At 39.5% G+C, this 14,382-nt stretch overlaps 1 protein-coding gene across 6 annotated transcripts in view; it reads right to left on the bottom strand.

The window, feature by feature from the left end:
- Nucleotides 1–14,382, bottom strand: part of SLC25A13 (solute carrier family 25 member 13) — a 475,810-nt gene that overhangs the window by 302,000 nt on the left and 159,428 nt on the right. For 5 of the 6 annotated variants that reach the window (XM_033931081.1, XM_033931080.1, XM_033931082.1 and 2 more), the window contains one exon: nt 3,817–3,932. The exons of the other annotated variant lie outside the window; for it this stretch is intronic. In XM_033931081.1, the coding sequence (XP_033786972.1) occupies nt 3,817–3,932 (116 nt within the window). The remainder of the gene's footprint in view (nt 1–3,816; nt 3,933–14,382) is intronic. 6 annotated transcript variants of the gene reach the window in all.

Genomic DNA, 14,382 nt, shown 5'->3' with positions numbered 1-14,382 from the left:
CTTATTTTGAAGGTCTTCCAATACCAGATCTAAAAATAGAAGCTTTACGATTCATTGCCCCTGGTGGGTACCATTTCAATGGTAACTTACAAACAGAATGATCAATCACCGATGGGTTATCCCATAAATATATCTTGAGATGTATCTTCCTTATAAATTAGAAAAAGGCCACCCTTAATTGAAAAGGGTTCTAGAGGATAGTTGGTACAAAACCTAAACTTATAATATGTATCTGATTGTTAGATAACTGAATATTCATTAAATTTATTCTTGGTGACATTGATTGATCCTTGTTCTAATAGTCGACTCTCCCAGATGTTTCTCGTTGTATTTCATTGGTTCAAATCCCTTCTCCTCCTTGCTTGCCTCTTTAAGGATTTTCCAACTGATTTTTTTAAGAGCTTTCTTCTCCACTACTCTCTTCACTACTCATTTCAGACCCTTCAGTTGAGCCCTCAAAAGCTGTTTTTTGGTTTGTTTTTTTTAAAAAAAAACCTTGTTCCTTTTGATTCCTTGAATAGACACAATTCAGTTGATAGTCTCTCTCGTCTCTCAATTTTTTTTAAATTTCATTTGTCTTACAAAATCTCAAAATTTACCAATATTTTGCTCAAACTTACAATGGTGCTAATTACATTCTTTCAAACTAAATTTCGATTTCTCTTCCATTTCTTGCATTTAATTCGCAACTTTTATCTTCAATTGCTGCAGTAGTATTCACTATCAACATCATAAGATCTCTACTGCATCTATTAAGAATTGCCATCCATTTATCTAGGAACAATTTATCAGAAGTAAAAATCTTAGGTTCTTTAAGTATCCTCAAACCTCTCAGAATCATAGCTCGCTTTAGATACTAAACAAGAGTGCTGCCATGTAATTCCACTTGAACTAATCTTTTCTTTAAATTCTATAATTCCATCCAAGAGCTCTGCATGGTATTCTCAGCTTCATCATCCAGAAAAGCTGGTCTCCGTATTAGTTGTTGAAACTGCTCCTCCAAATATTCTTCAAATTCATTATAGAATGCTATATCGGAAATCCACTAAGATAAGCAACTCATAGAAAGAATATTTAAAGCAGTGCATTACTCAAGCTTTTATATAATATCCCTACTGCTTCATCCAAGTTTAATTTTTTTAATCATCTTCCATTTTTTCAGGGGCCTCAGCAATGCCACCCTTACCAGCTCAAAACTTCATTACTGGCAGGGATTTAAACATCATATCGTCCCTGGCTCCCATACATATAATAATCTTCATCAATCAAACTTTTTTCATTCTACTATATTATAAGTTTCAACATTTTAATTAAAAATATTTTACTTATCTTCTATGCAATGGACCACAATTGGAAAATGAGAGGTGGGAGTTGAAGATGACTCCAAAGTTAAGAGCAAAGGAGACTGGAACGATAATAGTATTATTCAGAGAGATGGAAAATGGAGGGAGAGGAGCGGAAATTTTAGGATGAAAGAGAAGCAGCTCAGTCTTGGACATGTTTAGTTTAAGATGGCAGCGAGACATCCAGGCAGCAATGTCAACCAAACAGGCTGAGATTTTTTTCTTGGACTTTAGGTGAAATTTCAGGTATAGAGAGGTAGATCTGGGAATCATCAGCATACAGGTGATACTGGAATCCATGGGAGGATATCAGGGCACCAAGGGAAGAGGTGTGGAGAAAGAATAGAAGAGGTCCCTAAGACAGAACGTTGGGGTACAAGAACCACTAGCAGGATAGCAGGAGAGGAGGGCCCGCCAACACATACACTAAAGATGCAATGGGAGAGTTAGGAGGCAAACCAGGAAACAACAGATTCGCGGAATCCAAGCAAGGACAGCATATCAAAAAGTAAGTGGTATCAAAGACAGCAGACAGGTCAATAAGGATGAGGATCGAGTAGAGGCCCTTAGATCTGGCCAGGAACAACCTCTGTGGAGTGTAGGGGACAAAAGCCAGATTATAGAGGAACAAGAGTCTGTTGAGATGAAAGGAAGTTGAGGCAGCAACAGAGGCAGCACACTTGAATAGCTTGGATAGGAACGGAAGAAGGGAGAGAGAGCGATAGTTGGATGGGCAGATGGGGTCCAGTGAGGGTTTTTTTAAAAGCAGCTTGACCACCATACGTTTGAAGGCATCAGTTAGGTTGAGGATAGATAGGTTGAGGATATGGCAGATGGGAGGGATAACAGTATGTGAGATGGGTGGGGATAGAGTTTGAGGGGTATGTAGTAGTCTTGGCTGAGGACAGAATTTGTGCAGTTTCTTCTTCCATGATTTCAGAGAAGGAAGAAAAATCGGCAACAGCTGAAGGAGGGACAAGAGGGTGGGACCAGGTAAGGGAAGGATATGTGGATGTTTCCTGAATAGTTTGGGTGAAGGAAGAAAGGATATTGTGAGCCTGAAGGGTCAGGTGAGAGGATGGTAGAAAGGGGAGAAGGATGCGACTTAGCAGCGAATTCAAGGGCAATCTTGTAAATCTTGTCATGGAAGTATTCAGCCATCGTCTGGGGAGAGAGAGAGAGATGGAGGGACCGGGGGGAGGGGGCGCTTTGAAGAGAAAGATCAGCTTGGCAAAGAGACAACGTAGGTTGGGAAAAACAGCTGCAGTCAGATATGGACACCAGCAATTTAATAAATGCAAAGCACTGAAAACACGCTTTGAATTAATTTAGTGTTCAATGGTGCATGTGCAGTGAGTTCAGGAGCTGTATCACCAATAATAATCCACAAACACTTGCATCCAAGATTTAAAAATCTGAATGAGAAACAAGAGTTAAAATGGAATTTCAACCCAAATTCACAAGCTTTTAAAATTAGATAAGATCAATTCTTTTAACAAAATCCAGTTAGCTCTGCAGCTTTTAGGAGCTATTTATATACTTATAGTTATGACACTTACTGAGTGCAAAACACATGTGACACAATACAGCAGGTTACCTTATTAAGCATTCATTCTCCTTAGAGATGATAATGACTTTCAAGATCAACTAACTTCCTTTAACCCAGTTTTTATATTAGCACCTAACTAATCTACATGTCATGCCTCAAAGTTCAGAATTTGGTATCCAAATCACACATTCCATTCCCACTTTTCTGTTTTAAGAAGGCATAGTTCATTGACAAGTTCTGACAAGGGGCATATTAATATTAACCACTCTGTAAAGGAAGGGTAATCAACAGCCCATGTCATGGATAGTAGATGCATGGAACAGTCTCCCAGAAGAGGTGGTGGAGACAGAGACTGTCTGAATTTAAAAGGGTCTGGGATAGGCACGTGGGATCTCTCGGAGACAGAAAGAGATAATGGTTACTACGGATGGGCAGACTAGATGGGCCATTTGGCCTTTTTCTACCACCATGTTTCTATGTTTCATGCCAAATTTCAGATTTAGGAAAAAAAAAAAAGACAAATTGTTAATTGCTTCCATTTAAGGGGTAGAAGCAGCAGGAAAAATGTCTAAAATGGCTGTTTAAAATTTTCTAGCAGATGGAAGTCTTTGTCAAAAATTATTGCTCACAGTAAAATTTATAAAATCTAAAAATGAAAAATGCCAAGTGGCGCATAGTCAGGCACGACTATTAATTTGTACAGCTCTGCTACACATATGCAGTACCAGAATACAGCTGCTGTGACTCTGACACAAGCTCTTTCCCAGTCATACTGTTAGGATCATGCAGAAGAGAGAAAATGGAAGCCTATGAAACTCACATGAAACAAGAGCTGACAACCACCACTGACAGCTCTTCCACTCAAAAATCGAGTACAAATACTTAGAACAGCGTTCAATATTCTAGAATTTTACCAGCGCTTACCAAAATTAACTTCTCCTTTGCCTGTTTTGTCAAACAACTGAAAGGCCACCATGAATAACGCATCTGGAGCGCACAGGACTGATTCAAATGCCAGGAATTCTTGGAAGGATATTAATCTGCAAACAATGAGCAAGAATGATGAAAAAAAAACAAACTTAAAAGGCAGTGCGGGTACAAACACTAATAGACTGAACGGATTATTAGTACCTTGGATATGTTAAAATGCTATGTAAATGAAGTGACACTGAATTAAAAAACCTCTCACACCTAGCATGTAAAGTCCATGTTGGCGGTACAAGTTCCCATCAAGTCAAACAAATTTTAAACACAAGCAGAGCCCGAGGCTCAGGTTGATGGCTGCAGCTAAAGGCATCCATTTTTGTAAGAGCTGTAAGGTATTCAGTGGCAGCACGTCTCTTACAATGATGTGAAATCTGTGTGGATGCAGCCTAGTGGTTACAGCTAGGGGCTGAGAATCAATGAAGACAAGACTCAGCTTCTTCTGACATTACTTGTGACCTCAGGAAAATCAATTCAACCCTCCCCCCCCCCCCCCCCAAGCTACCTCAGGTAAAAACCTAAGGTATGCTAAGAAATTTAGGGCCATATTATATAAAAGGTGCAATAAGTTAGGTGGAAGTAGGCACCCTACTGCTGCCTAACTTGTTTTAATTGCCTTTAATTAGCATGGTAATTAACCATGTTGTTGAAAAACAATTAAAAGCTTGTTAAAAAAGTAGGCGCTGGAATCAAATCTACAGCAGGATGCCTAATGGTACATTATGCATAAGAGGGCGCGGTTAGGGGCAGAGTGAAACTTAGGTACCATTAGGTGCGATTCATTACAGTTCTTAAGCGTCTGAAATGTAGGACAGAAAAACCCTGGTCTATACTGTAGACGCCTATGTTTTCTGGTAGGTGCCGTTAGCAGCGATTCTTTAAATCAGGGGTATCCAACCTGCGACCCAAGGGCCGCATGCAGCTCTGTGAAATATTTTGTGCAGCCTCGGTCGAGGGCGATGCAGCGTTTTCCTCCGCTTCCCCCGGGTGTTTGCCGTCTTGCCGGCTTTCTCCTCTGTCTTGTTGCAGCGATTGCGTGTTTGTGCGGCCCCAGAAACATTTTTTTCGGCCAACGCGACCCAGGGAAGCCAAAAGGTTGGACACCCCTGCTTTAAATGGTTCCTAAGCATGACTGACATGCAACTGGTGTCATTTTTGTAAGCAGCTGCTGATTTAGGTACCATTTACAGAATCTGGCCCTTAGAGCACGCTAAATCCGTTAGCGCACCTTAATAAAAGGAGCCCTCAGAGATCTATTTATTAACCTGCATTATAGCAATACAATACATCATATTAAAAATAGAGCTTAATAGTTTCTTTTTTTACTACAACACGTTAAATAATAATGAGCAGCACCATGTGAAAATGCAAGTAAAGTAGATGTAAAATTATTAACATAGTTTACATAAAGTTTAGCAAGCTACTTTATCTCAACAGGTGTTAACTTTATCCTAGGAGCATTGTCCCAATAATGTGAATGCTGATGCTCCTAGGTATGTTCATAAAAGGGGCATGCAAGTGAAAAAAAATCATAAGTTTATTATATATCTATATCTATATATAAGGTTTGCACATTTAATGTGATTTATACATTAAAATGTTCAGCATGCTAACACAGGCATCTCTCCCTCACGATTCTGCAGATGGACAGACCGGATGGACCATTTGGCCTTTATCTGCTGTCATGTTTCTATGTTTGTGCCAGTATAACATACTGACACGTTTTTCCAGAGGTGGTGGGGAGGGGCGCAAAGGGAACAGTCACAAAAGTGCCTCTCTCCTACCACTTGCTGCAACCAAGTAGAAGCCCCTCCCAAGCAGTGTAGCAGCCATCTGAAGTCAAACCTTGGGCAGATGGGTACCTCCGTCTGATTCCCTTCCTCGTCCCCCTAAACAGCCCTCTAACCTCCCATACCTTCTTGGTTGTGTCAACAGTTGAAGCACAGCATCGCCAACGGCTCCAGACACTTGTTCTCTGTCAGGTTCTGCCTACACAGGAACATGAAGTTACATCAGAAGAGGCAGGATGTGCTAAAGAGAAAGCCTCTGGAGCCAGCTGGCAGTGCTACCACCAAGAAAGTACCAGGAAGATAGAGGACCATTGGGAAGGGGATGAAAGAAGGAAGGAAATTGTGAGATACTAGATCACATGACAAGGGTTGGGGATGAGTGGGAAAAATGAAAGGCAAGTACAGTGAGAGAATGCAGATGGGGGGGTAGTTCAAAGGTTCAGAAGTGCAAGAAGAGAGAGGGAAAGAGGGAAAGAGAGAGATGGGGGTATTTTTTTTAGAAGTACAGATGCCTAAAATATAGTATGGAAAAACAAAAAAGGAATATGATGGACCACAGATGGAGGGAAAGGAAGGGACAGTGCCTATGGAAGAGAGGGACAATGGAAGAAGACAATGCATGGGGGAGAGGAGAGCAGAGGAAAGGTTGATAAAATAGACTGGAGGAGATGATGCTCATGGAGAAGCCTTTCCACTCATGCTGAAAGAATATTTGTCTCCTCTGCCAGTTGAAAATTATTTATACACCTCTGTTTCCTTTCAAATATAGGCCACTGTTAAGGTATCATCCAGAAACACTCAGACAATCTTTCCATTTACCAGTGGCCAGAAATGTTCCAACACCTAATGGATGGCTCTGGTTTCCAGCCTAGATCAAAGCTTCTGCACTGTCCCACTAGGGTTGTCCAGAGAAACCTAAAAGTACTCCTGGAAGAATTCAGCACAATTGCGCAACACAGAATTTGCACAGAATTGCACAGTCATGCAAAATTCCCCTTTTCTGCGCAGATTTCCTATCTCCTTGATGGCATCATTTGAATGGGTCACGACATCGGCAGCGATTCCCACATACTGTCTACTGTTAACACAAAGTATCTCCTCTTCTGCAGAGAGACTTCTGGGTTAGTGTCAGGCAGCATATGAGAATCAATGCTGCAAGGCACTGAAGAGAGAGAGAGTCCAAAGACAGGGAGAGGAGGGAGGAAGGAAGGAAAGATGCCGCACAGGGGGAGAGAAAGAAGGAAAGATGCTGCACAGGGAGTTGGGAGGGAAGATGCTGCATGGGGGGAGGGAGGAAGGAAAGCTGCTGCACCGGGGGATGGGAGAGAGGGAAGGAAGGAAGGAAAGATGGTGCACAGGGAGATAGGAGGGGAGGAAAGATGTTGCAAGAGGGAGGGGAGAAAGGAAATCTGCTACACGTGAGATTAGATGGAAGAAAGGAAAGATGGTACATGGGGAGGGGAGGAAAGATGCTGCACATGGGGACAGAGGAGAGGAAGGGACAGATGCAACAAACAGGTAGAAAGGGGTGAGAGGGAGAAATCTTATATATGGTGGAGGGGGATATATGCATGGAGAAGGGAGAGAGAAATGTTGGACAAAAAGTGGGGTGGATGAAAGGGAGGGAGGGAGAGAGACACAGGAGATGGAGGTGGAGAAAGAGGAAGATATTGGATCCAGGAGAAGGGTGTGATGGAGAGATGTCTAGCAATGGGAATGAGTGAGGGAAGAGAGTGGGAGAAATGCTGGACCATGGGGGAGAGTGCAGCATGGAAGAGAAAGAACAGGCAGATGGGCTACAGGAGTGGGGAGGGAAGGAAGCAGATGCTAGACTATAAGTGGACAAAGAAAGACCCTGAGAATGGTAGAACCATAAGGGAGAGGCCAGGAGGGGGAGGAAGAGATGGTTAGGAAACATGAGTAGATAGTTATTACAGAGAGAGAAATATGGACATGGGGAGTACGTTGAAGTTGAAAGGGAATGGAGGGCTGAGGAGAGAATATGGAAATTTGATAGGTAGCTGAAAAGTGATAAAAAGGAAAAGGATAAGAGAGAAGCAGAAAAGAGCTAAAAAGGAATGATCAATATGTCAGAGGCAGGTGTAGTGAGGGAATAGACAGAAGAGAGAAGAAAAGATAAATGGATAGCAACATCTTGAAGATGATAGGAAAGCAGAAAAGAGAAACTGGAAGCAACATGAATAAAATGTCCAGACACCCCCCCCCTTCCCCATTTTTTTACAAAACTGCGCTAGCGTTTTTTACAAAACTATGCTAGCGTTATTTTTTATCGCTGGTCATGGCAACTGATTGTTAAGACCAATGAGGAGCCTGAGAAATGAAATGCATATACCTTGTAGAGAGAAACTTAAGATTACAATATGCTTATTGTGAGACAAATAAAATAGTTTGTAAATAAGGTGATATTATCTTTTAGTCTGTAAATATTAAAGTGTGCAAAAAATTTTATCCATAGAAATGAAGCAATGCAACAGAAAGACAATTATTCCAATCTTCTTTTACTATACATTTTTTACACAATAAAACCAATGCCACAGGTTAAATGGTTAAACATATGATATTTGATCAGATTCAAAATTTTATAGAAAATACCCTATGTTCATGAAAATAGCCCGCAAAATGTTTTTGTTGTTTCATAATGGTGCCTGTAAGAACTTGGAATATTCTGCAACTACTGTAGATTTTGTGGAAACAGACATGTGAGGAGTAGCCTACTGATCAGAGTACTGGTGCTCAACCTAGTCCAAGGTTATACTCAGACTGACCGAGTATATCACAAGGACTGAATTGAGAAGCTACAGCAGACAACCAAGAATGAAGTTCAAATCTCATTCCTTTCACCAATACTCCTTGATTTTGGGGAAATCACTTCTGTCTTTTCTTGAGGTACTTTTGCAGTGTAAAACGCTGTAGAACTGGCATTTATTGTACCTAAATGCTAAATTATTATATTCACAGCTGCTGCCATGAGGAAGTATAGCAGGATGAATCAGCATCTCAGACACCCAGGAGGGAACCTAAACACCACAAATAAAGAGAAGTTATCAATGTAGGCTATTGTTAAGATGAGTTATTTTACCACAAGTTGTGTTATTTTAATACCACAAGGTCTTCACTACATTAAAGAGGCCAGGTGCTAAAATAGTACAATTTGTGGGAAAATAGCCCATCTTAACAGTATCTTACACCAACAACTTCCCCAAAAATGATCTTTTATTTTAAACAGGTCACTATATTATATTCTGACATATTCCGCCAAAGCCCTTATGAGTTCACCTCAAACTAAAATATCTGAACAAGTTTAGTAGGTACAGCAACACACCAAGCTGATTTATGTCTGCATCATCTTCAACATTCAATATTTCCCTCAGACTAGAGAGTCTCTCAATTTTTTTGCTGAAAAATAATCATAAAAAATTTCTAAAAAGATGGATTTTTTTCAGCTCTGGCAACCCTCATTCACTCCCTTGACCCTCCAAGTAATGTAATCGAATCTTTGGTTTATATACCGGGTCATCTCCCAGTGGAGTTCGATTCGATTCACATATAATTAAAACTAGAGTACATAGCAGAAAACATAGGTGAAGGAAGAACCAATTAAAAACTAAAGTACATAAGAAAAGTATAAGAAAAATAACTATAATATTATCATTTCATACTACTGCTTCTTTTGGCACAGAACACAATATCTGGACAAAAAAAAATCTCCCAACTGAAGTGTGTCAAATTTTGTTCTGCTGTAATTAGGGCAAGCTCCACCCCCCCCCCCCCCCAACAAAGAATTCCTCAGAGGCCTACAATAATCATTAAAACCTAACAGATTCTTTGTGGACTGTGATACAATTTATTGGCCTTACATTATAATTATTCAAAGATAATATTCTGGCTCTGTTTTCTGAAACCATATTTTTAGAGAACTTCAAATAATACATTCAAATTGGAAATAAAATACAGTGAAGTAAAATAATAATTAGCTGGGTTTTACTAAACAGCGCTAGAAGTTTCTAGCGCAGGCCAGCAAAGTAAATGCTCCAACCCTCATAGGATTTCTATGAATGTCGACACTTTTACCGTGTCAACCTGTGCTAAAAACTGCTAGCGCCGTCTAGTAAAAAGAGTCCTCATTTTATTAATTTCCTTATTTGAAGAAAAACTGGCATAATAAAACAAAAATTTTAAAAAAATTGTGTCAACTTTCTTTCATCCTTCTAGAATAAACAATTCTACCAAAATAAAAATATAACCAAATTTAAAAAAAAAAATTGAAGTCTGGCTGAAGATCATTTCAATAAGAGCAGCACTTTGAGCTGCTGTACCAGCTGCATTCAAATTCATTAAAGCAGCAAGTTAATTAAACCAGCTATTTTCTTCTTATTGTATTTTTGTGCTTCACATCAGCTAGCCTGCAAGTGAATCACAACAGATTCACTAACAATGATGTATTCATTTACTTCAATTATGACCCACACAATACAGTAACGGAGCAGCAATTTTTCACAGTCAATTAGCTACACAGCTCTTTATGCTTAAAGCCATCGAAATGAAGCACAGTACAAGGCCTTATGTTCTGAGCTCGACACGGCACAAGGGCAGTTGTCTTGGCAACACAATTTTCTCTCCATCTTAGTACAACCCTTGAACGAACATCATTAGGTGTCATTAAACAGCAAATATTAACATGAACTACAATATGCTACTTAAAAATGAAGTTCATTTAGGCATGTAAACAGGTGTTCATGTCTCAGGTGTAAGGCTAGGAAGGGGGGAGGGGAGAGGACTCCAGCCTCAAGCTACAGCTTTATAAAACAATAAAAGTTATAGTGTGACAATGGTTTTAGTTAACAGCTACACCTTATTTCACAGTAACAACAAAAAATATGCTTAAAGAAAAATGTAATTGAATGACTGCATCCACAAAAGAATAATTTCTACCTAATTATGAAAACATATTGCTCAGTTACTTATCATAACGGGTGTTATCCGAGGACAGCATGCAGATATTCTTACGTGTGTGTGACGTCATCTACGGAGCCCGATACGTACTGTCACTAAGTTTTAAGAAACTTTACAACTGCCTGCACCATGCATGCGTGAATGCCTTCCTGCCTGACATTGGCACGCAGTTCCTCAGTTCCGTAAGCAAGCTAAGAAGCCAAGCATTTTGGTATTCAGCCTCCAGTTGTTCTAAATCATGGAACACCAGGTCTCTGAATGTTTTAATGTGTCATTGGAATAATGGACAGCTATGAAGATGTTCCAGACCGATGAGACAGTTGTGATCACACGGGCTGATATGAGGAGAAGCAGTGGTTGTTCAATCTCGTGAAAAATATTTAACTGAAGCCTACCATCGATTAAATGATAAATAATTTTATCAAATATTGAATTCAAATCCTACGGTGGATCTCATGCAAGACATCAACCATATTCTCAATCAAGCTTATAAAAATAAAATGCTTACATTGAAAGAGGTCACCTTCCTGAGAAATCGTAACTCCAAAAATATATTTTCTTTCAAAAGTGGGTAACGTTTCCACTCCTTACCCATCCTTTTTCATTTATTTTGGAATTGTATTTAATCCAATTTTTTTTAACCCCCCTCCTTCTCAATTGTATTTTATGTCATAATTGTTTTTAATGTCCTGTTTTTGTTGGATTTTTTATTTTTCCTATTTTAAATCATTGCAAATCGCATTGGATTTGGATATTGCGATTATATCAAATATCTTAAATAAGCTTGAAACACAAATGCTTACCTCACCCTCTGGGATGTCCAATAGTTCTATGAAAAATTCCATCCTTGAGCCGCTCTCTAAATTTCTAGATTTATTTTGTCAGCCAGAAGTGATAAAGATTGCATCTCACATCAAAGACACTACCCATATGCTACAAATGATATCAACTATGCAACAGATAGAGAATCACTGGTTACTTGTAACTATGGATGTAACTGCATTGTATATGATGATCCCATTGGAGAAAGCTTTAGCTCTCTTTCAAAATATTTTTGAAACACAGGCAATAAACACAAGAATATCTTAAGCTTTTTTGATGGAATTAGCAACTCTAGTTCTAACTAAAAGCTTCTTTTGATTCAATGGGAATTTCTTTTTACAAACCCACAGTATTCCCATGGGAGCCTCTTTAGCCCCTTCTTTAGCTACTCTTTACATGGCAGACTCGGAGGAAAAGCATATCTATGCCTCTGATTGGTTTCAAAACATCCCTATTTAGAGGTGGTTTCTTGATGGCATTTTTGTATCTGGACATCAACCTCTGAAGAATTTCAAAAGTTTTTAGAATGGGTAAACACGCTGGATTCCAGTATTAAGTTCACAGCTACAGTGAATGCCCAAGAAATTTATTTTTTTGATTTAAAGATATTTAAGAAAGAAGGGACTCTAATCACAACATTATACTGCAAGATCACAGAGAGAAATAGTATTCTTCAATTTCATAGTTTTCATCCACACCGTTTAAAACAGAGCCTACCTATCAGTCAATTTCTCAGGCTTAGAAGAATATGCTACTCCTTGGAAGAATACCGAAGCCAAGCACAAGACATGAAACGTAGGTTCCTCCAATGGGGCTACCCAAAAGATGTGGTATTGCAAGCATATAGAAGAGCTAAAGATGCCCAAAGTGAGCTTTTGCTCCAATTTAAAAACGAGCAATTGAAAGATGATAAAATCATGTTTGTTCAACAATTCTCTCCACTCTCATCCAAACTCAACCAAATAAACACTGGCATGTGATTGGATTGACAGGGGGACAATGTCAAAGATTTTGTACCGCCGCACAAAAACATTGGAGAATTTATAAATACAAGTATTCAATTGAAACACCCAGAACAGACTAATGGGAGTCATACGATTTGTGGGTCTTGTCAATGGTGCCCCTATGCCATACAAGGTCAAACCTGGCAGTACCCTATTACGGGCAAGACTTATACTGCCCGAGCGATACAGCAGGGGTTATTTACATGATCCAATGCCCTCGTGATAAAATATATATTGGGTGCACCATTAGATTTATCAAAATAAGACTCACTAAACATAAATCAAGAGTACATACTCATAGAGAAACTGCCCCGCTAGTCCGCCACTGGGAATTGATGCAACATACGCTTCAAGATCTAAAATGGAGAATCATAGATACTGTTAAAATAGGATGGGTGGGAGGGAGAATTCTATCATTGAAAGCATTAAGGTGGATCGTTGAAATCAACACCATGACTCCATATGGCCCGAATGAAGATACGGAGTGGTTCTCACAATAGTGGATTAAAACTCTGTGCTCAGTTGTTTTTTCGGTTTAAGATTGTCTCGCTAATGTAGCGATTTCTAATTATGCTTTGTTCCAATTTGAATTTCCTACAGCATTTCTATTGGGCAGTACTTCCTTCACTGAAAAATTTTAGGGGCAGGTCCTTAAGCTTTTGTGATGTCAATTTTTAGACAGGCAGGATTTAAAAGCCATAAAAACGCCACGGCCATTTTTAACCGATACATCTTGCCAGCAACTTAAACCTGGATGGTCTTAAAGAAGGAAAAGTAAATTGGTAAGATTTATACTGACTGTCGAACTTTACTTGGGGCTCCTTTTACAAAGGTGCGTTAGGGCCTTAACGCGCGGAATAGCGCGCGCTAAAATGCTGCTACCGCCTCCTCTTGAGCAGGTGGTAGTTTTTCGGGTAGCGTGCACCAATCCGGTGCGTGCGTTAAAAAAGCTAGCGCGCCTTTGTAAAAGGAGCCCTTAGTGTTTTGTAGTGGTTGGGCAGTTTGTAATTTTGCTTTTTTACTCTGCAGTTTTTCACCTCGATCCCTGAAGTAAGTATCGGAAATGTGATACACATCGGAGGAGGTCTACTTGTTAAGATAAGTAATCCTTAATATTAAGAACAAAACTGTTCAACACAGATTTGCCTAGCTGCTTAGAATTAGTATGAAAATATTATATTTAAAAAGAATCAATGAAAATTATCCCAGCAAACGTTATGATACCTGGCTGGTATTCTGAGGATTCCTGAAGACTGACTGGCTGATTTTCTTTAAATCTGCACTTTATTTTGTTGTATAAATGTTTCAACAAACATCATGTGTTATTGCACCAAATATGCTCAGAGATAAAACAAAACACCCCATCCCTCAATTATGTATAGCATGAATTGTCATTAAAGCTGCTTGCCAGCAATCACCGCATCGTGTTTTTATTAGGGTATCAAACAGCTGAATGTGGTCTGAATGGTGGCATTATCTTGACTGTTGCATTTTCTTTCATATTTCTTGATAACACAATGATCCAAAAGAGGAGAGTGTGGCATAGTGGTTAGAACTACAGCCTCAGCACCCTGAGGTTCTGGGTTCAAACCCTATGCTGCTCCTTGTGACCGTGAGCAAGTCACTTAATCCTCTACTGCCCCAGATACATTAGATAGACTGTTATCCCACCGGGACAGACGAAGAAAATGCTGGAAGCACCTGAATATAAACCACTTTGATTGTGGTTGTAAAACTACAAAAAGACAGTATACAAATCCCAATCCTTTTCCCCCGAAAGGTAAATTATATTAAAAAGAAAGGTTACACACTCCCAAGACTGATTCATTGGGAGGAAATAGTTTTTTCTGACCATGAGGGGACTACCAAAAAAATCACTGGACAGGTTTTACTCAACGTTTGACTAATATGAGAGA

Source organism: Geotrypetes seraphini, chromosome 2 (genome assembly GCF_902459505.1).
Source record: "Geotrypetes seraphini chromosome 2, aGeoSer1.1, whole genome shotgun sequence".
Taxonomy (NCBI): domain Eukaryota; kingdom Metazoa; phylum Chordata; class Amphibia; order Gymnophiona; family Dermophiidae; genus Geotrypetes; species Geotrypetes seraphini.
This window is presented reverse-complemented; position numbering and strand designations above follow the sequence as displayed.